This window comes from Aethalodelphis obliquidens, unplaced genomic scaffold (assembly GCF_003676395.1).
Source record: "Aethalodelphis obliquidens isolate GAN/ISIS:26980383/991018 unplaced genomic scaffold, ASM367639v1 scaffold89, whole genome shotgun sequence".
NCBI lineage: Eukaryota > Metazoa > Chordata > Mammalia > Artiodactyla > Delphinidae > Aethalodelphis > Aethalodelphis obliquidens.
Genome location: NW_020838033.1, coordinates 5,314,926 through 5,336,548, shown reverse-complemented (window position 1 = coordinate 5,336,548; position 21,623 = coordinate 5,314,926). Strand labels below are relative to the sequence as shown.

The 21,623-nt window shown below is 47.6% G+C and overlaps 2 protein-coding genes and 1 long non-coding RNA gene across 3 annotated transcripts in view; 1 reads left to right on the top strand and 2 right to left on the bottom strand.

Annotated features, from left to right (window-relative positions):
- GAST (gastrin) lies at positions 1-543 on the bottom strand. Its single transcript, XM_027094330.1, has 2 exons — positions 333-543; positions 1-190 (listed from the first exon to the last, which is right to left on the bottom strand). The coding sequence occupies exons 1-2, from the start codon at positions 541-543 to the stop codon at positions 87-89; spliced, it is 315 nt and encodes a 104-aa protein (XP_026950131.1). The 3' UTR covers positions 1-86.
- Positions 544-17,053: 16,510 nt separating this feature from the next.
- On the bottom strand, positions 17,054-19,673 carry EIF1 (eukaryotic translation initiation factor 1). Its single transcript, XM_027094331.1, has 4 exons — positions 19,493-19,673; positions 18,621-18,784; positions 18,376-18,477; positions 17,054-17,929 (listed from the first exon to the last, which is right to left on the bottom strand). Exons 1-4 carry the CDS (start codon positions 19,521-19,523, stop codon positions 17,885-17,887), a joined length of 342 nt encoding a protein of 113 aa, XP_026950132.1. The 5' UTR covers positions 19,524-19,673; the 3' UTR covers positions 17,054-17,884.
- LOC113613544 (uncharacterized) overlaps positions 19,142-21,623 on the top strand; it is a 7,407-nt gene continuing 4,925 nt past the window's right edge. The window contains exon 1 of the long non-coding RNA XR_003430289.1: positions 19,142-19,399. This is a non-coding gene — a long non-coding RNA (uncharacterized LOC113613544). The remainder of the gene's footprint in view (positions 19,400-21,623) is intronic.

Below are 21,623 nucleotides of genomic sequence, written 5' to 3'. Positions count from 1 at the left end.
CCATTGGAAGCTAGTTTATTTCGATTTATGTTTCATGGGGCTGGGCTAGGCTGGGCTGGGAGGTGGCTGGGCTCTCAAGCTTGGCTCTAGGGACCTAGGTCCCCTTCCTCGGCACTGCGGCGTCCGAAGTCCATCCAGCCATATGCTTCTTCTTCTTCTTCCACCCATGGTCCCTGCTTCTTGGACAGGTCTGAGGGTCAGAGGTGGGAGAGGAGGTGAGGATGGGGGAAGGATGCCTAGCCTCTGGAGACTGAGGCCAGGGCCAGCCTGGGGGGACTTTGGCTAAACCAGGCTGGGCGAGGCAAGTAGGGACTGTTGTCAGCAGCTCCTACCTGCTACCAAGTGTGAAGGATCCTGGAGCCCCAGCTGCCTTCGGTGGTGAGAGGCTGGGCCCAACTGGTCCAGCCCACGTGGCTCCTGGCCCCTACTGGCCCCTGGACCCAAGGGTGCATCCTGCAGGTGGGAGCGGGGCTTCCAAGAAGCTTCAGAGAAGGTGGCCAGAGCCAGCACCAAGATCAGCACATACGCACACAGTCGCTGCATCTTGTCTGCAAAGGAGAGAGGGGTTGAGCTTAAAGGTGGGGCTGTCCAGGCACCCAGAGGCAGGGCCAGGACCCTCCCTGCTGACGAATCTGCAATTCTGCGTGGGGTTGTGGTCTGTTCCTCCAGGTCCTGCCAGATCCTCCCCTAACTCCCAACCTCAAGCCTTGCCCCTTTGCTCCTTACCTACCCTAGTTACAGCGACTGTTTCTCTCAGAGGAATTTAAAACCCAGAACAATGGTTTCTAAACTGTTCTGAAGAATTTGAGGCCATGTGAGCGGTTCCATAATGCTTAAGTCTTGCAACTGAAAGTGAACTTTAAACAGTAATAGGAATGGGATATACACACTCAGCTGCTTAAGTCTTGGAACTGAAAGTGAACTTTTTTTTTTTTTTGCGGTACGCGGGCCTCTCACTGTTGTGGCCCCTCCCGTTGCGGAGCACAGGCTCCGGACATGCAGGCCCAGCGGCCATGGCCCACGGGCCCAGCCACTCCGAGGCATGTGGGATCCTCCCGGACCGGGGCACGAACCCGTGTCCCCTGCAGTGGCAGGCAGACTCTCAACCACTGCGCCACCAGGGAAGCCCTGAAGGTGAACTTTTAAATAGTAATAGGAATGGGATACGCACACTCAGCTGCTCACGCCTCTCTATGCAGCCAACCAGCACATTCACTGTGTAGTGGGGTCACCCTGTTTTTGTGCAGCCTTCGGAGGAAAGGTTCTCCTGCCATTTTCACTTACCTGAGGACTATCCTCTGATGATAATCTAGCAATTAAAAAACAAACAAACAAACTGAAACTGTCACCATTTGCAGCTGTGTGTCAAGGTGAACCAAGTTTGGGGAAACCAGAATACAGAAATAAACCGGACCCTCAAACAAATCTAAAATTTATTGGAAGTAAATAATAAACATCTTGCCTTCGAAGAACACATTTGTATTAATAAATTACTGGTTTCATCTGTTTTCTCTGTTAGATTTCTTTTGGAAGAGAAAGGATTCTGCTGCTAAAGAAACAAACCTGAAAAACCAGTGATCTAGAGTGATGCTGTCCAATATGGTGGCCACCAGCCACATGTGGCTGTTTACATTTAAATTAATAAAAATTAAAAATTCCTGGGACTTCCCTGGCGGCCCAGTGGTTAAGACTCTGTGCTTCCTCTGCAGGGGGCATGGGTTCAATCCCTGGTCGGGGAGCAAAGATCCCACATGCTGGGTGGCCACACACACACAGACACACACACACACACACACACAAATTCCTCTCTTGCACAAGCCCCATTTTTAGTGCACGTGTGGCTGGCAGATACCGTATTGGACAGTGAGGCTGTGGAATGTTACCACCAACATGGAAAGTTCCATGAGACAGTGCTGGTCTAGGAAAGAGCTTGAGATGGGTCTAGGAGCTGTAGGTTCCAGTTCCAACCCTGCCCAATTTGTGTGACTTTGGGCAAGTCACATCTCTCTCTGGGCCTCAGTTTTCTCCCCCGAGAGATGGGAGAATAGTCTTCATCCTCACCCCGCAGGGCTGGGGTGAGCATGGAGTCAGGGGGTCAGGGAAGGGCCCTGGTTGAGGCAGCAGGGCAGCTCGAAGGCAAGGGCTGGGATGCCAGGGTGGGTCCTAGAGCTGAGACCTAACCCAGCTAAGGGCTAAGGGAAGGCTCCCAGACACTGGAGACACTGAAGTGTGAGGCTGCTAACTGGATGAGGGCAGGGGTCCCATTAACCCTCCTCCCAGCTTCTCCCCTCCCTTCCTGGGTGCTCTCACCTGCAGAGTTGGGAGATGCGTGTCGCTGCTGTTGGCCTGGCGCCTCAGTTCTCTGCTCTGCTGGGCGCTCCAGCCTGACTTATAAATCCTCAAGGGCCCTCCCAAGCCCTCCTCCCCCAGGAGGCCAGGCTCCCCACTGCAGAGGAATAAGGATGGGCACAGGTACCTCAGCCCCGCCCCGCCCTGTCATTTAGTCAGCTGTCCAGATGTGGGGGAAGGGAAGGCGAGTTGAACTTCACAGAGAGGGGCAGGAGCAGAGTGGGGGCAATTCTTCAGCTGGGCATATCAGGCGGGAGACAGGCTCCCTGGGCTCAGGACAAAGCCCCCTGCCATGTCCTTGGGGTCTGCAGCCTGGTGATCATTCCTTGGACCAAATCCCAGTTGGATGGACCGAGTGACCTTAGATTCAGGGGAAGCATATTTCCCGACACGTTCATGTTTGAAGAGCAGGGAGTGTGTGAATGTGGAGTGATGTATTGATCCCCTGTCCCCTCTGTTGGGCTCTGCAAACAGGACGTGTCATAGCTATCAGGAGCAATGGGCCGTGGGCTGATGGCCCTGCTCTCTCTGCCTAGTGGCTGCATCCTGGTTGCCTCTGAAGCCCCTTCACCTCCCTTACCTGGAAAACCCTGAGCGTCCCCCTTCTGATGCCTTTGACGCCCTCTGCGCTGGGCTGGGTTTAGCTTGGGGTTCCCCATCATCTCTTGGGTCTGTCCCTCCTCCCCCACCCCTTGCATCCCCCATCAAAGCCAGCTCCTTGAGCTTCCTGGACTTCCAGGCTCCCTCATTTTATTTGCAAAGCAAGACAGTAATCTGCACTTTTCAATATTGAAATACATCTTTAAATGGCTAGCAAAGAGACTAAAGCGTTTGCCCGAATGTACCAGAAAACCAAAGGGTGCGTTTGGTCAACTTATTTGATAAACTGCTGCATCGACCTGGTTTGGGTGGATATAACTAGCTCTAGGCTGTGTTTGATTTTTCCACGGTTGGGGCTAGAGATTTAGCTCTTGTTCATGTGTCATCAGGGCCCCTCCTTGTCTGGGGGAGTTTTGATGCCCCTGGGTATCATAAGGGGCCGTGGTACCCACGCTTACAGCCAGACTTGCTGAAAATGAACAGGTGATGAAAGAAGCAGGCTGTGAAGTGTCCATGGCAACCAGCGGCCAAACGTTCTGGTAAATAACCACTCACAACCGGAGCAGGACTCAGTGACTCAGCAGATGAAATAAATGAAAATGACAAAAACGGGGCAGGCATTGTTGATAATTAATCGAATCACAGAATCTTAGAGATGGAAGGGACTTTGAAGGGCCTTGGGAGAAAAGGTGGGGTGGGGAGCAGCTCTGCTCACGTGCTAGGGGAATAGAGGCGTTTGCGTTGCTGTGGTAACAGGAAATTATAAGCCTACAGCAGAGCCCTGGTTGTATAGGGCCCAGGACTGGATTTCTGCTGAGGAGGGGGTTATGCTCCTTTGGCTGTTCTTCTGCAGGCTGGTTGCTGGAGGGGCGGCCACTGCACAAAACAGAAGCAGGTACTCCCATGCAGTAGGTGATGGTGGAAGACGGCTGCTGCTGGTGGGCGTTGGCGGGCCTGCGGGTGGTGGTGGGGGGGCTCACAGTCACAGAAACTGCATGTTCTCCTCACAAGAGGAGCTAGTCCGATGGCAAAGGGAAGGGTTTCCTGGCTCTGTCCTTTTCCAGTTTGGGGCAGATGGTTGTTTTATCCCCCCAGGGAATGAAGGAAGTAACTTGGAGAGGAGTCTTGAAGATGACGTACATAAAGGAAGCTGCCCAGAATATCGTGGGCACCTAATTTGTTTGCATCTTCTCCCCTTAGCCTCTCTGGGTCTCAGTTAGCCTCATCTGTGAAATGGGAATCACTCATTCCTACCTCACAGGGCTGTGGTGAAGGGGGACTGTGACAAGATCTATGCACACGTTTTGCATACACGGTCCTGAGTTGACATGACTGACCAAGGAGAGCTGGGCCGGAAACTCTGGGACCTGTGAAGATAGGACAGTGCATGGCAAAAGAGATGTTGCACATGCGATTAAGGTTACAAACTTCAAAATAGGAAGTTTACTCTGGATGGTCAGAGTGAGCCCAATTTAATCAGATGAGTCCTTAAAAACAGAGAGCGCTCCTCGGCCAGAGGCAGAAGTGATGTGGCTGAAGGATGAAACAGAGATTTGAAGAATGAGAAGGACCAGCCCTTGCTGGGCTGAAGGCGGGTGAGGGGCAGCGAGATGAGGGATGCAGGTGACCTTAAGGAATGAAGTGGTTCCCCCTGACCACCAGCAAGGAACAGGGATTTCAGCCCCATGACCGCAAAGAACTGAATTCCGCCAACAACCTGGATGAACTTGAACTTGGATTTGTCCCTGGCACCTCCAGAAAGGAATGCAGCCCTGGCAGCACCTTGATCTCGGCCCAGTGGGCCATGCTGTACCTCGACTCCTGACCTACAGAACTGTGAGGGAATGAATTTGCGTTGTTTTAAGCTTCTAAGTTTGTGGTAATTTATTATGGCAACACTAGAAAATGAATTCAAGGAGTTCCAGCCTTTTGAAGGCTTCTGTCAGTGAGAACGGACCCTGAGTGAGTTCGCGGGTGATTTTTCCAGTGCAATTAAGGGAGATGTTTGTCAGGGCATATGACTGTCCATCTAGTCCATTTTTGTTCCAGTTATCGAGCATGTGCTGTAAACCATGGTCTGGATGAGGCCCTGGGGATAAGAGGTGACTGTGACCAGCCCTCTCGTTGCTTTGGTGGAGTTTAGATTCTTGAGGAGGGGGGACACATAAAATAGACAAAAGCGATGGTTCCCTGTCAAGGGGAAAAGCTTCCCTGGACTCCGCTGCCACCACGTCCCCTGCCCCTCGCCCCAGCTACACTCCCTGCTGTCAGGACTGGCCTTGGGAAACCTCTGATGAGCTGCTGTCAGGAAGGCAGTGCCTTGGCTTCCTAATCAGTTATTGATATGGAAAAAGGGAGAGGTTGACGGTGACTCAGTCACCCCGCCCCAGGCAACGGGGCCTTGGAGGGTGTGAAGGTGCTGGGACAAACAGTGACACCTGGGTGCCGTTCCTATCCACATGGGCATCCACGTTCCTCCCAGGGCTGGGGCTGGGGAGAGGGAGGTGGGTTCACAACTTCTAGCCTCACCTGCTCCCCGAAGGTCATAAGGTAGCAGGACCCTGGGGACACAGTGTTGATCGAGAGGGTCTTCATGCCTTTTCTCTTGAAGGAGAGACAGTATGATGGGAGCTTAAGGTACCACAGGTGGTTGGGGACGATGTAAGCGGGGGAACCTTGTCTATTTCCCTGGACCTTGAAGCTCTCCTCCATGAAAGCCTCCTGACATCTATAACACGTTTCCCCTCCCTCTTCCCAGAATGACGGTGATTAAAATTTAGGGAGCATTTCTATGGCCAGACCTCCACGGTAAGCACTTTACATGCATTATGTCTTCTAATCCCTACCACAACCCCACAAGGAGGGTAACACTCTTGTCCCTAGTTTATAGCTGAAGAAACGAACGCACAGAAAGAGCTGGTGATTGTTGGGAGAAGCAATGAAGCCATGAAGGTCCACTATGGACCTTGAGCACCCCTGAATGTTCTTGCTGAGGAGGCCAAGAATGCAAGGTTATGACCACTCTTCACCTGGGCCATGTCTCGGAGATGTCTTTGGAGTGAGTAACCTTGAAGGATGAAGTTCTTGATCTCCCGATGGGAGTAGGGAGATTCCCCAAGCTCAGCGTTCCTCAGCTGCAACTACTGCCCACAAAGCATCCATCTGGGTCCATATTGTGTCACCAACTGTGGAGCTTGAGGGGCGAGGGGAATTGATGCAAATCATGCTGTTAGCTGGGTTGTAAGTAATAAGGTTATTTGTCTCTGACCCAGGAGTCTTTTGTCTTCTGTCAGCATTGATCAAAGAATAACTTATCAGCTCCTAAGTAGGATAAAATCAAATCAATCAAATCAATCCCAGAGTCACACAGTGATTTGCCCGGGACACAGGGCTCATCCACTGAGATCTGAACTTAGGCAGTTTGATTTCACAAGCATTAAATAAAAGTCTTTCCTTGCTGCTTTCCTGCTCCCTGTACGGCAGTCTTTGAGTGGGGTTGGTTGGAGGGACAGTGGGGCTAAGGAGAAATGGGAGGAGGTTTTGATGGCTGGTTTTACCTGCGACCTCACTTGGCTATTGTGAAAAGCTATTTCAGGGAAGGGAGAGGGGGCAGTGTATTTCTCCAGGCTTTACTGAAGTTCTCCTGCATTTATAAACCCACCTCATTCTACATTATCCCTGGCAGAGGGTAGAGGACATTTGTGTTCACCAGCCAAAGGGGTACCATGTGGCAAGAGCAAAAATCCCTGCTCATAATTTGCTTACCCAGCCAGCTTTGAAAGGATGCAATTAAAAAAATACATATAACCTATTTCTTGAGATATATTTCACATATCACACCATTCACTCTTTTAAAGTATACAGTCCAGGGGCTTTCAGGATATTCACAAAGTTACCCAAATATTACCATTATTTAATACCATTTTCATCACCCCAAGAGGAAACCCTGTTCCCCTTTGCTGTCCCTCCTCATTCCTCCTTTCCCCTGGCAACCACTCATCAACTTTCTGTCTCTGGATATGTCTGGACATTTCATATAAATGGAATCATACAAAACGTGGCCCTCTGTGTCTGGCTTCTTTCACTTAGCATTGTTTTCCAGATTTACTCATGTTACAGCATGTATCAGTACTTTGTTCCTTTTTTTGCCAAATTATATCGCATTGCATGGATACACTACATTTTATTTATTCATTCATCAATTAACGTGGTCAGATGGACATTTGGGTTGTTTCCACTTTTTGGCTATTATGAACAATGCTTGCTAGGAACATTTATGTACAAGGTATTATGTGAACATATGTCTTCAGCTCTCTTGGGTATATACCTAGGAGTGGAAGGGCTGGATCACAGAGTAAGTCTATGTTCAACTTTCTGAGGAACGGACAGACTGTTTTCTTCAGAGGCTGTACCATTTTACATTCCCACCAACAATGCATGAGGGTTCCCATTTCTCCACATCCTCCACCAAAAATGGTTATTTTTTGTCTTTTTCACTATAGCCATCCTACTGAGTAAAGTGTCATCTCACTGGGTTTTTGTTTTTGTTTTTGCGGTATGCGGTCCTCTCACTGCTGTGGCCTCTCCCGATGCGGACCACAGGCTCCGGACGCGCAGGCTCGGCGGCCATGGCTCACGGGCCCCACCGCTCCGCGGCATGTGGGATCTTCCCGGACCGGGGCACGAACCCGTGTCCCCTGCATTGGCAGGCGGACTCTCAACCACTGCGCCACCAGGGAAGCCCAATAATGGTGTTTTTGAAAAACAGTTAAGGACACAGGGAAATTTTCACATAGTGGATTACATAGATTTCTGTTTTCTTTTTCCTACTTTTTGCTGTTTTCCAATTTTTCAGTGAGTGCATATCGTTTTCACAGTCAAATAAAATATATATTTTTAAGGAAGAGTAGTGTGTATCCAATGCACTCACCTCTTCACCACCCCCCTACACTGCTCCTTGAAAAGGGGCTTCTGACCCTTCTCAAGGTCACCAACTCATTGGCCTTGGGTGTCTCCTAGTTGCCTACAATTGTTTCCTGCAGCATTTGGCATTGTAGTCCAGCCCTCTGGGCTTCTTTAAGGTCTCCTGCTAGGCACCATTCAACCTCTCTACCTACTTGAACCTTCCTTTCCTTCCAAATACAGGAGTTCCACAGGGATCGTATGGACGCTTCTTCTCTCTCCCTTGATGGTCTCACCCTGTCATGACTTCAGCGTTCATGATCTTAAAGCTGTTTCCAGACACACCTTCTCTTCCATGTCCAGACCCCATTGCCAACTCTCGGCTGTGTTCATTCATTCATTCGCTCATTCATTCACATTTACGGAGTACTTACTTGGTGCAGGTGCTGTACCATGCGGGGGGTCAGCAACGAACAAGTCAAACCACACCTTTTTCTCATGGAGTTTCTACTGTAGTTGGGGAGTCAGACGCTAAGCCAACCACTGTACAAAGAGCTAAATTATTTCCACTGTGTTTAGGCAAGGGGTCACATTCAGTGTGTGACAGGGAGAGGCACTCTTTTCCTGCTCTCTTTTTCTCCATAGCACTTATCACCTTCTGGACAAGGATCTAATTCATTTGTTTGATTTTGTTCATCTTCCCCCACTGGAGTGTAAACTCCACATGGGCAGGGATCTTTGTTTAGTGCTATATCCCCAGTGCCTCAAAGACTATCTGGCACATATTAGGTGCTGAATAAACGCTTATTGAATGAATGAATGGCTCATGCTACGAGAAGCTTAAAATGAGCAGGGTTAGCCTATCTGGTAGAGCAGGAGGGAAAGGATGGGAGAAATCAGTGGGTCTCAAAAGGGAGGTATGATTTTGCCCCCAGGGGCATTTGGCAATGTCTAGAGACAGTTCTGGTTGTCTGGGGAGGTGGGGTAGGGGAAGGAGTGCTATTGGCATCTAATTCGTAGAGGTCAGAGATACTGCTAAACGTTCTATGATACGCGGGACAGACCACCTACCTCCTCTCCCTCCCCGCAATAACTACCTAGTCCCAAATATCAATAGTGCTGAGGCGGAGAAACCCTGGGTTACATGAGCCCACTGGGCACTGTCATAAACCTGGGAAGGCTTTTCAGAGTCACCCACACCGTGTCTTCTGTCCCACCTCCAGCAGCAAAGCATCTGAGATCTCTCTCAGTGAGTCTCAATTTTTTGTATCGATGATCCTTCTTACTCTCATACGAAAAATCTAGAGGGACTTTCCTGGTGGTCCAGTGGTAAAGAATCTGCCTTACAATGCAGGGGATGTGCGTTTGATCCCTGGTCGGGGAACTAAGATCCCACATGCTGCGGGGCAACTAAGCCCACGTGCCACAACTACTGAGCTCCCATGCCTCAACTAGAGAGAGAAAACCCGCAGGACACAACTAGAGAGAAGCCCTCGCGCCACAATAAAAGATCCCACATGCCTCGACGAAGACCCAATGCAGCCAAAAATAAATAAAATAAATAAATAATAAATAAATTAAAAAAAAAAGAATCTAGAGAGGAATTCCCTGGCGGTCTAGTGGTTAGGACTCCCCATTTCCACTGTTGAGTGTGTGGGGAACTAAGATTCCATAAGCCACCACAAGCCACCACAAGAACCTAGAGAACCAGCTTGGGAATTTTAGATCATTTTCATCATATGCCAGGTATACGCCAGGCATTTTAAGTAAAAGATAATTTATTTGAGGTTGGTAATGACAGGTTCTTCTTTAAAGCTTAATTTAAAATACAATCTGTAACTCACAGACATAGAGAACAGATTGTGGTTGCCAAAGGGGATGGGGGATGGGGGAGGGATGGAGTGGGAGTTGGGGGTTATCAGTTGCAAAGTATTACATATAGAATAGATAAACAACAAGGTCCTACTGTATAGCACAGGGAACTATATTCAATATCCTGTGATAAACCATAATGGAAAAGAATATAAAGAATGTATTTATATATGTAAAACTGAATCACTTTGCCATACAGCAGAAATTTACACAACGATGAAGATCAACTATACTTCAATAAAAAATAAAAATAAAAATGAAATAAAATATCTGTAATAATCATACCATTTAAAGATAAAATTTGACTTTCCCATTTAAAAGTGACAAAACATTGTTTATACTTAATTAGAAGAAAAAGCACGATTTTAGACAAATTAAAAAGTGATATTGCATCATGCTTGGTTATGAGAACAAATATATGTTAAAATGCAGATTTAAAGTTCATTATGTATTTTTTTTAAAGCTGTAGTCCATACGGATCACCTGATATTTTTTAATAAACTTTGTATTATTTTTCCTGGAGGGTGATATAGGAGAGTTTCAGGCTACTTATGCAAGCACATTACAGATAGCACATGAGAGATGGGCGCTGTCTTTGGTCCCAGTAAATGAAAAGCCACATTTGATATAGCCATCCTTGTATTTTCTCCTCCAACATTGTTTTTGACATCCTTGATCCGATGAACAGGACCTGCAGATCTGGTAGGGTTCGGTAGTGGTGAATGGAGAGATCACTCATGGGCCACTCCAGGGGTTCTGGCCTGAGGATCTGAGGGCTGAGCTCAGGCTTGGTACCAGTAAAAAGCACCCCAGCTGACTGCTGTGACAGCCAGGTTTCTGCACCTCTCAGCCGCTGCCATGTTATTTATTTTTTGCATTTCAATAGAATCAGCTTCATTATTATTATTTTTAAACAAAAGAAATGGTCTAAAAGCAAATAGAGATATGTACCAAGGAATGGATGTGACCTGGTACTTACAAAGGAGCTGCTGTGTCATAAATGAAAACAGCATGTTAGGAGAAAAATAATTTTCAGGTGCTGTCTGCTTGAATAACCTGGAGATGCATGGTACTAATCAGTGTACCATGGTACTAACCAGTTCATATTTAGCTCATAACTGTTGCTTTCCATTCTTCAACGGTCTGTTTTTGTGCATTTCAATGCATATCTGAAACTGTAATGGGAAATGCATTTATAAAAAATTTAAACTCATAACGTTACCGTCTTTCTTTAACCAGCTTGCAGATCACTCTATGAGGTCTGCTAATTTTATGGTCCAAGCTGGTGCTTCTTAAACTTTGTTAATGAAGATTGTTAAAGTGAAGATTGAGGGACTTTCCTGGTGGCGCAGTGGTTAAGAATCCGCCTGCCAATGCTAGGGGACACGGGTTCGATCCCTGGTCCAGCAAGACCCCACATGTCCTGGAACAACTAAGCCCGTGCGCCACAACTACTGAGCCTGCACACTAGAGCCCACGAGCCACAACTACTGAGCCCACGCGTCGCAACTACTGAAGCCTGCACGCCTAGAGCCGGGGCTCTGAAACAAGAGAAGCGGCTGCACTGAGAAGCCCGTGCACTGAAACAAAGAGTAGCCCCCACTCGCCGCAACTAGAGAAAGCCTGCGCGCAGCAATGAAAGCCCAGTGCGGCCAAAAAAAAAAAAAAAAAAGAAAAAGATTGATTTACTAAGTCTACCGTGGGGCTTGAAATTCTGCACATCTAACAAGCTCCCAGGTGCTGCTGAGCAGCAGGTCTTTAGCTCTGTTTCCATGATGGGACAATGGAACCTAAGTCGCAATCTCCCTGCACCTGATTTGGTCCTGTGTTTGTTTTCTACTGTTTCATAGAAATGGAGTGAGAATCAATGACCTGACACACGCACAGAATGACTGTCATGTTTATGCTTCCACATTAACATTTTCCAACCTCTGCGTTCCCTATGCTTCCTGTTTTCAACCAGTTGTCCATTCTGGGTATAAATTAACCATCAAGGTCTAAGATTAAAGATAATTTGAACCTCGCAACGATCTGGATGGCTGCAGCTGGATGACGGCTGGTGATAGTGGCTGTGCAGCGAGTGAGTCGTGTGCGGGCTTCTGAGCGCCTTGGAGTCTGGCCGCTGTGTGCGTCTTCTGCTCAACACACTCGTTTCAGAGTTATTTTTAAATATTTTAAATAGTTATTAATTTAAAAAATCGACATTGAAATAGGCACTTTTACTGCTTGTAGTGATGTGCCTGGAAAACCTTTGATAATCCCTGGGGCTTCGCAAGTCTTGGGAGGAAATCATGGGCCAGAGATTCTTAACTGTTTTGGGTAGTGGCTTCCTTTAAGAATCTGATTAAAGCTATGGAAGGTCTGGAAGAAGACGCACACACATACGTTATACATGAACTCTCACAGTCTCAGGGGTTGGTTTCTCAGATGCTGGTAACTCTCGGTTACCCCTTTTTCTACCATCTTAAATAAATAAAATACTCTTTTTTAAAAGTTTTTTTTGATGTGGACCATTTTTAAAGTCTTTACTGAACTTGTTACAATATTGCTTCTGTTTTTTGTTTTTCGGCTGCAAGGAATGTGGGACCTTAGGTCCCCGACCAGGGATTGAACCCGCACCCCCTAACTTGGGAGGCAAAGTCTTAACCACTGGACCACCAGGGAAGTCCCTTAGATAAAATACTCTTGATTACCTGCCCTGAAGTTTAGCTCTGCTGATGCTTCTCTCCTGCTCAAGTTTCTTCAATATCTCCCCATTAGCCACAGCAGTGTTTTCCCACATGGGGTTTGTGGCCCTCCCATAGGAACTGGCTGATGCTGGTTAAAGGGCAGGTTCCTGGGCCCCATTTCAGAGCTTCTGGATCAGAATCTCTCGCCCTAAAGGCAGGGCCATTTCCTGGAGTTTGTAGGCCTCTGTAATATCCTCCGAGGCTACGTCACACCTCATACCAAATGAATAAAATGTACTCACAGGCCATATAGACATACATTTTCTGTAACTTTTTTTTTTTTTGAGGAGGGAAGAAGCAATTCTGTAACATTTTTGAAAACATATTGATAAATTTTACAAATCTGAGTTTTGTTAAAAATAATATTATTCTTTCTCTAGAACCTTTATTACGTTTACATATAGTTATATAAGAATTATATTGCAGCTACGGACAATGTTAGCTTTTGTAGTGTTGAACAATTATGCTGATTTTGCAGTGTTTGAGTCAGATTTTGGAAATGATGCATTTTTCTTCAGTCCTTAGACATTTTTGTAGGCCCTTGAAAAGTAGCTGGGACCCGGGCACTGGTTAGCTAATACCCGGTACAGCCAAACTGTCCTGGGGGAGGCCTAGAATCTGAATTTTTAACAGGCTCCCCCAAGAACAGTGCATTTTATGAATATTTTAATTGGAGTTGATTATGAGCTAATTTTGAAATAATGTCTTATCTCCTTAAAAGTTAAAAATTAGTCAAGGAGCTCTTAATTTCAAAGTAATTGTGACAGTGAATAGTTTTTTTTGTTTTGTTTTTTTAATTCTTTTTAAAATATTTTACTGGAGTAGAGTTGATTTACAATGTTGTGTTAGTTTCAGGTGTACCGCACAGGGATTCAGTTCTTCATATACATATATTCAACCTTTTTTAGATTCTTTTCCCATATACATTTTATTTTTTATTAAAATAAATATTTATTCATTTATTTTGGCTGCTCCGGGTGTTAGTTGTGGCATGTGGGCTCTTAGTTGCGGCAGGTGAACTCTTAGTTGTGGCATGCATGTGAGATCTAGTTCCCTGACCAGGGATCGAACCCAGGCCCTCTGCACTGGGAGCGCAGAGTCTTACCCACCGGACTACCAGGGAAGTCCCTCCCATATAGATTTTAAAATTTAATTCTCTTTTAAAAAACTTTATTGGAGTATAGTTGATTTACAATGTTGTGTTAAGTTTCTGGTGTACAGCATAGTGATTCAGTTATACATACATATATTCATTCTTTTTCAGATTAATAGTAAAGTGTTTTGACACTGATGCCACGTACCACCCAGGCTGGTAAACGAGGAAGGGAGTCAATTCTAGAGCCTCCTGGTACAATGCTTGTTCACGAATATACTGGGTTTCTTTGACCTATTTATAGATTAAAAATTGAATAGGTTTTAAAGTAGTTTTAGCTCACCAGTCTGCATTTTGCCTTCATTTTGTCTTTGGTCCTGCTTGTCCCTGTTGCCGAGGGTGAGCATTGGGCTGGGCAGGGAGACTGAAGGAAGAGAGGGGAAGGATGAGGCAGAGAGAAAAAACTGGGGGTGGGAGAAAGGAACTAAGGAGCAGAGAGCTGGGAGACTTTTTTTTTGGCCGTAAATTTTATTAATCATCTTCCTAATCAGTCTTTATTTTTTTGGCCGAGCTGCACGGCATGCAGGATCTTAGTTCCCCAACCAGGGATCGAATCTGCGCCCCCTGCAGTGGGAACGGGGACCCTTAACCACTGGACCACCAGGGAATTCCCTGCGAGACATTCTCTACTGTGATTCTTTTGCCTATTGACATTAAAACGTCTTAGCTCGTGTCTCAGCCCACTCTGACCTCACACCAATCTTCCCCCAGCCCTTATTCTCCTCCACCCCCTCCTCTCCACCTACTTGCTGGTTAAGTTATATTCCCTCTGAATCTGTCTACCATGGGACTGAGTCCGTACTGTGAAATGAGTCGTTTAGCACCGGGCTGGCATATGGTGAGAGGCAGTACTGAATTATTTCTGCTCCATGCAGAGCCTTTGTTCCAGCCATGGCTTCCTCACACACACTAGGTGCTTCCACCCCTGGGTCTTGATTCCTTCTCTTCGCCTGGAATGCCCTGCTTCTGACGGCACCTCCTTTATGAAGCCTTCCCTGGCCCTATTGGAGGTCCTATGGAAGTGGGGAACATTTCCTAATCCTCAGAGATCCTGCAGCTCTTCAGTAAAGCCACTTGTGGCCTTGACCCCTCTCTGCCTTGTGTCACGGCTGTGTGCCAGTCTCACACCCCTATCTGGGGTCAGCATCCCAAGCACAGGGTGTCTGACTAGCCTTTTTGAGGCCCACGATTCCTTGCATACTGCACTGCATATACCAAGCAGGCAACCTCTGTAAAATAAACTATTTAGGTCATCTGGTGGGAAGAGCAGTGGAGAGTCCTGGGTTCTAGAAAATGTGCAACCACCTATTAGCCTTGGGAATTTCCACATTTCATATTTTTTAACTATCAAATGGAGACAATTAGGCTTTTTTGGGGGGGGGACGCCCATTTGTGTATTTATTTATTTGGTATGTGGGCCTCTCACTGTTGTGGCCTCTCCCATTGCAGAGCACAGGCTCTGGATGCGCAGGCTCAGCGGCCATGGCTCATTGGTCCAGCCACTCCGCGGCACTTGGGATCTTCCCGGACCGGGGCACGAACCCGTGTCCCCTGCATTGGCAGGCGGACTCTCAACCACTGCGCCACCAGGGAAACCCTGTGTATTTATTTTTTGTCTATACCACGTGGCATGTGGGATTTTAGTTCCCCGACCAGGAATTGAGCCTGTGCCCTCTGCAGTGGAAGCATGGATTTTTAACCACTGGACCGCCAGGGAAGTCCCTAGCCTTTCTTAATTATTTCATTCCCTGAGATACACCCAAGTCACATCAATTTGATTAGAATGTTCACAAACCAGGACTTCCCTGGTGGTCCAGTGGTTAAGACTCCAAGCTTCCACTAGGGGGGCACAGGTTTGATCCCTGGTCGGGGGGACCTAAGATCTCTCATGCCATTTGGTGAGGCCAAAATAAATAAATAATGTTCACAAACCTCTTGCCATTATGTTCAGATACTTGTTTTGGTTTCAGACAGCTGATTGAGTACTGATGTTGCCAGTTTTCCAAGTCCCATTCTGGAGAACTGGAGGTCTTCAATAGCCACAAGAGATGTTAACAACCTAGCACAGGACCAGCACATCGACGGCACAGGATTCTGTTTCATCCCATCTTTTTTTTTAACAGATTAAAAAAAAAAATTTACGTATTTATTTTTGGCTACATTGGATCTTTGCTGCTGCACGCGGGCTTTTCTAGTTGCAGTGAGCGGGGGCTACTCTTCATTGTGGTGCGTGGGCTTCTCATTGCAGTGGCTTCTCTTGTTGAGGAGCACGGGTCTAGGCACGCAGGCTCAGTAGTTGTGGTACACTGGCTTACTTACTCCGAGGCACGTGGGATCTTCCCAGACCAGGGCTCGAACCTGTGTCCCCTGCACTGGCAGGTGGATTCGTAACCACTGTGCCACCAGGGAAGCCCCTCGTCCCATATTCTGATTGTGGTCTTCTGTGGGTTTGGCCTCTAGGTTGTTCTATAATAGAAGCCCCTATAAGCCCTTTTGGCTAACAGTCAGATCTTTCTGATTTTTAAAAGTATCATCCAAATAATTTGAACAATGCCACTACATTTGGAGCCAAGTGGTAAGTTGTTTATTAAACACAATCAGTTTTGCAGGATCTTGGGTTACACGCTTCTGCCTCTGGGGCTAGAATCTTCTTTTCAGGGCAATTACCACTGGCTCAGCCCTGCATCTCATTGGTCCTCCTCTTCCACAAACACCTCCCTGGCTCCAGGTTGGCCTCTATGTGGGAGGCTAACCTTTATTTACAAAATGGGCCGGCAACCAAGAGGGGAAGGGTTGACTCCTAACGACCATTCCGAGTTTGAAGTCTGACTAGTTCATAATCCACAAACGGAAGATTCTGTGTTTAATAGAATGGCCCTAAGAGCAGACTTTGATACACTTCACTACTCATTGCCCTTTGTCAAGGGATGGCCTCCCAACATTAAGTATCAGCTTCTCCAACATTTTAGTAACTACATTTTTAATACTACAAACCTATTCTCTAGAAAAATTACTTTCGTTATGCCTTTTCTAGGGTTTGTGGATTACATCAAGTCGCACACCATATTTATCATTTTGTCACAGCCCTTAAGACCTGTTAACAAGGGAAGTCAAGGATTTCCAAACCAACCCTGCTCTGTCATCTCACAAGGCAAGTCCCTCCACAACCACTACACCACTCAGGCAGCTGACCAAGTGTCTGTCAGCCAAGCAGCACCTTCTTTCAGGACAGATTAATGGGACAGCACAGCTCTGGCTGAATGCTTACAGGACAGCTGACATGGGGGGCACTTGGAGGGACAAGCTCACTAGTTTTTCATTAAGAGGTTGAGGCCCCATTTGAGGAGCTGCAGGTGCAGATGTAACCTCTACTGCCATTTCTGTGGTTCCTCCACACATACAAGATTGACTATGACTATATATTAAACAGAAATCTGCAAGTCAGATGTTTCTGAAAACAAGTTTTATTTAAATAAGGGTTTAAATACATTACATAACATTAAAACTGAAGGGGAAAAAAACCCCCAAAAAACCAAAAACCAGTTTGTTACTTCACGTGGCATCGGGCAGCTGTTGCTAGTAAGTTGCGAGCTCTACAGCTACATGACTGATACATCGGTTTGAAATTGGTTCCCTTGTCAAAAGTTTAACTCTGATAGAAGGTTGGCCTCACATTCTAGTTTGGACATCGATCAGCTAGGATATGTCTGGTCAAAAAGACCTTGGTGGCAAGCCAGATGTCCTGTCACCTCAATAGAAGGAAGGTGGCTGCTCTAAGCTCTGCCCACCTGGTCACGTTGGAGATACCACGGGATCTTTCCCCTGATGATCAAAGACTCCCTCTAGCAGTACAGCTGCCGTCGCTGCCTCACCCCATCCTCCACTCTCAGCTTCACCGAGGGCTGTTCAGGTGGCGACATTCTCTTAGGACAGGGAACTCTGTAGAGGGATTGCTGAGGAGCTTCTGGCCAGACATAGCCGCCTGTGATCTTGGGGCTCTGGACTTGGCTGAAACATCGCCGTTATTGCTTTGTTTCAGGCCGGACACTGCCAGGTGCCTACTGCTTGACCTCTGTTTAAATGAGGGACTTCAAGACTAGACAGCATGGCTCTTTTCAGTTTATTGCATGAAGGAGTTACACTAGTCCAAGTTAAAAGCAGACCCCAAATGGTTACATTACACAAGCTGTGAGGTTTTTAAACTTGTGACAAGGGACAGGAGGAAAATTCTACTCATTGCAAGGAAATCCTCACTTAAGCTTCAGTGAGCCAGGAGCACTTAAAACCCATGAACCTTCAGCTGATCGTCCTTAGCCAGTCCAATCTGCAAAGGAAAAAAGGGCAGTTTTAAAGAGGAATAGAGTTAAAGCCTCCATTTCTGATGACAATCCTGTCTTCCTGCTTCTACACTGGTCAAGAGAAGTCCCAGAGCCCAGATGCTCTCAACTCAGGGTACACTCAGTTAACCACCAATGGTGCAATAGGATTTCAGCACTTAGGAACAGCCAACCAGACATCCGCTTGTTTTAGTATCTGTCTGCATGCAATTGCACCCTTAAAGCAAACCCATGTAAACAGTAAACTTAAGGCAGACGAATCCCTTGCTTTCAGAAATACATTTTGTCGATGAACTTCAAAAACTCAACTGTTTGGCTTAGCCTTAGAAAACAAACTTCTACGTCCCCAGCAGAGACTGACTAGACTAGGCAGATCTCAGATTAGTTAGCCAGGGCAGAGGCACAAATGTACTAACAGGAAGTGACAACTCACCTCTACGAGGAACTGGCATATGTTCTTGCGCTGGTCACCCTGTAGCTGAATTACTTCTCCATATTCTGGATGCTCAATTACAGTTCCATTGCAGGCAAATTTCTGCAAGGACAATGCAAGCAAACAAGTTAGGCAGCGCAACAGCCTGAATGCCACTAATAACCCTTTTCAGAAAGTAATACAGGACAGCAGCCCCATGTAGGCAAGGTAAACACGATTTCCCTACAATCTCATTGAAAACCTACCTTCTTAAACGCCTTCACTAGTTTCTTTTTATCGTAATCATCAGCGATCCCTTGGACAGTAGTAAGGGTCTTCCTGCCGTTTCTCTGTTGGATTCTTATATGGATATAATCCTCAGTGCCAGCAGGAAGCAGATCATCACCCTTACTTGCATCAGCAAAGGGGTCTGGGAAGAAAGGTCAAGCTCGTTTAGTGCTATTGTGCTCAGATCCCACTGCCACCCTCCCACTGGATCTCTTCCGTGTGCAGAAACTGATACTGAAATCGTCAGGGCCTGGTCAGATCAGATATGTTCTTTGTTGGCTCTCCTCGAACAGGTCAGTCCGGGACGGCCGGCTTCCCCAGTCCGGGAGAAAGTCTGGGCTTCCTGCCCCAGGCCCGCCCTCGAAAGCCGATCACATGTCGGGGGAGCCAGGGTTGGCCGGCGGCGCCCCACCCAGCTGATGCAACCGGCCGGAACCCAAGCTCCGAGGCGGGGCCACGCTTCCCGCCCCATTGGCGCGCGCAGCTGTCACTCATGGCTGGCACCGCCTCTCCCTCCCGGCTCTGTGACAACGGCGGTGACGTATGGGATGTGACGAAAGGGTGGCGGGAGGGGCGGGTGTGGCCCGAAAAGGCCAGGGAGCCATTAGTAAATGCGCCACCCGAGACGCCGGACCCGCCCAAGGGCTGACCTCCCGCCCGCTCCTTCCGGTCGCGCTCAGGGGCCAACCCCAGGGCCCAGGCCGCGGCCCCACTGCCTGCGAGCCCGGACATCTCTCCTCTACCCAAGTTCACTAAGGTACGGAACGCTTAGCAGCTTTCCGAGCCCTGGCTGCGGACCCGGAGCGCCCCGCCCGGGCCTTCCTCCTCTTGGGACCTTTCCGGGACTTACCGAAAGAGTGGAGGTTCTGGATAGCGGACATACGATACGATTCCTTTTCCTCGGTGGAAACGGCCTGCGGAAGGCGGCGGCTGGAGAAGGCGGGCGGGGGGACGGAGCGTCGGGAAGCTAGGGGGCTCGAGGGGGAGACTGCTGAGTCCTCGGCGGCGGCTCAGTGACTGGGACGGAGGGGCGGTGCCTGTATTCACTTATGTAGCCGCCCTGTGACGCCAGCGCGCTGCCCTCACGTCCAGGCCCCACCCACGACGTTGTGCCCCCTGCGCCCGGGCGCCGCCGCTTCCAATTGGTCCGGAGGCGGGGACGCGGGACGGCGCTTGCGCAGGAACTGTGTGCTGCGGGAGGGCGTCCTCTCGACTAGGGGAGAGATGGAAGGGGGAGGGAAGGGTTGGTTCGTCTAGGCGCCTGCGCAGTGCTGGAGGAAGGTGGCCGGTGCAGACAACTGGCGGAGGTTTCTGCGCCTGCACCCTATGTTCTCTAGCTTGATCCGCCTTCTTGACCCTGTTGCAGGGAAGGGTTTTTTCCTGGGGTAGATTGACACTCCTTAGAGGGGATTTAGATGCTGACCCTCCCAAACACGACAAATTCCCACTATCTCATACCCACCCAACTACCCACTTACTCCCTACTTTACAGATTTGCTCCGTAACAGATTTAGGGCGGCACTTTTTCAACGTACAATAGAATAACCAAAACCTTAACTTTATCATTTAGATTAATTTATCATTTAGATGAATCTAATCTAAACATGAATTAATCTACTTTAAACGTATCGTTTAGATCGTCTAAGGAAAGAATTCCCAGATCATTAGCACAAGTTCAAGGGAGAGTAACGCTGGTTCTGGGGGGTCAAGAAGAATTCATGCACTTTTGTCATACAAATTGTGTGGGGTTGAGCCTTCCCAGAGCGTGAACTATTTCCTTCAAAGCAGTCAACCTTTCTTGCACTTTCAATTTATTAATTGAAATGCTCGTAGTTGCAGGGGTACCTAGTGTGGTTTTAGACTCCAAAGGCTTCCAGGGCCCAGAGAGGTAAGGTAAAGGAGTGCAGACAGCCAAGGGTGGTGTAACGGGGTGTGGTGAGCGCCGGGGTGAAAGTCAGGGGCTGCAGCGGCTCCAGCCCATTGTGCTGGATCTTCTTTTTCAAGAGAACCCTGAAATTCAGATGTTTCTATAAAATCTTTTGATTTCTAATCATTGCCAATAAATTTAATTTTGGAAAAACACTGTGCAAGGCAAACAGAAACATGTATGCTGGCCCCAAGGACTGTGGGTTTATGTATCTTGATGGTCAGGGTCACTGGCACCAGTGGAGTCTAATGGGAGGGAGAGACAATAAATAAGATGACAGATTGTGACAGGTGCCAAGAAAGAAGTAAATAAGGTGACATGAGAGAGTGACAAATGTCATGGTCTGAGCACGGGTTGGAAAAGAATTTCCAGACACAAGGCAGAATGTAAAGAAGAGTTTATTAAAGAGAAGGGTCGCTGCAAGAACAGTGGGCCGACTTCCTGGTAGCCAGGGAAAGTCGACGATGAGCATGGATTGCTTGTCCATTTTTATAGCCAGGGACTTGTGAGTCACCTGCCAATTGGGTAGGGTCCACATGTTTCCAGTGGGATGAATACCTTCCTTTATATGGGATGGGAAAGGAGCAAGGCATGCTGCTTGGGAAAGCTCAGAGATGTTGCAATGGTCTCATTGTGACAGAGTGATAAGGGTCTGGTAACTCTCTGTTCCGGTGATGTTGGCCCTTTGAGTTTATCTTGTTCTTTGTCCGTGGAGCGCATCACAACAAGGGCTTCAGGAGGCCTCTGAGGAGGTGACTTCCCAGTTGATGCTTAAAGAGAAAGAGCCCATAACATGGAAAACCCCAAAGGAGGAAAAGCTGGGTGTACTTGATAGTTTTTTTTTTTAATTAATTTTTATTGGAGTATAGTTGCTTTACAATGTTGTGTTTGTTTCTACTGTACAGCAAAGTGAATCAGCTATATATATACATATATCCCCTCTTTTTTGGATTTCCTTCCCATTTAGGTCACCGCAGAGCACTGAGTAGAGTTCCCTGAGCTATACAGTAGGTTCCCATTAGTTATCAGTTTTTTTTTTTTTTTTTTTTTTTTT

Bases quoted from the DNA above. Each gene is read 5' to 3' on its own strand.
- GAST (XM_027094330.1), bottom strand. From the start codon at position 543: ATGCAGCGACTGTGTGCGTATGTGCTGATCTTGGTGCTGGCTCTGGCC. The intron at 191-332 runs GTAGGAGCTGCT...TCTGACCCTCAG, and splicing joins TCCTTCACACTTGGTAGCAG to ACCTGTCCAAGAAGCAGGGA.
- EIF1 (XM_027094331.1), bottom strand. From the start codon at position 19,523: ATGTCCGCTATCCAGAACCTCCACTCTTTCG. The intron at 18,785-19,492 runs GTAAGTCCCGGA...CTTTCTTCCCAG, and splicing joins CCAGAACCTCCACTCTTTCG to ACCCCTTTGCTGATGCAAGT. The intron at 17,930-18,375 runs GTGAGTTGTCAC...TTTCCTTTGCAG, and splicing joins TATGCCAGTTCCTCGTAGAG to ATTGGACTGGCTAAGGACGA.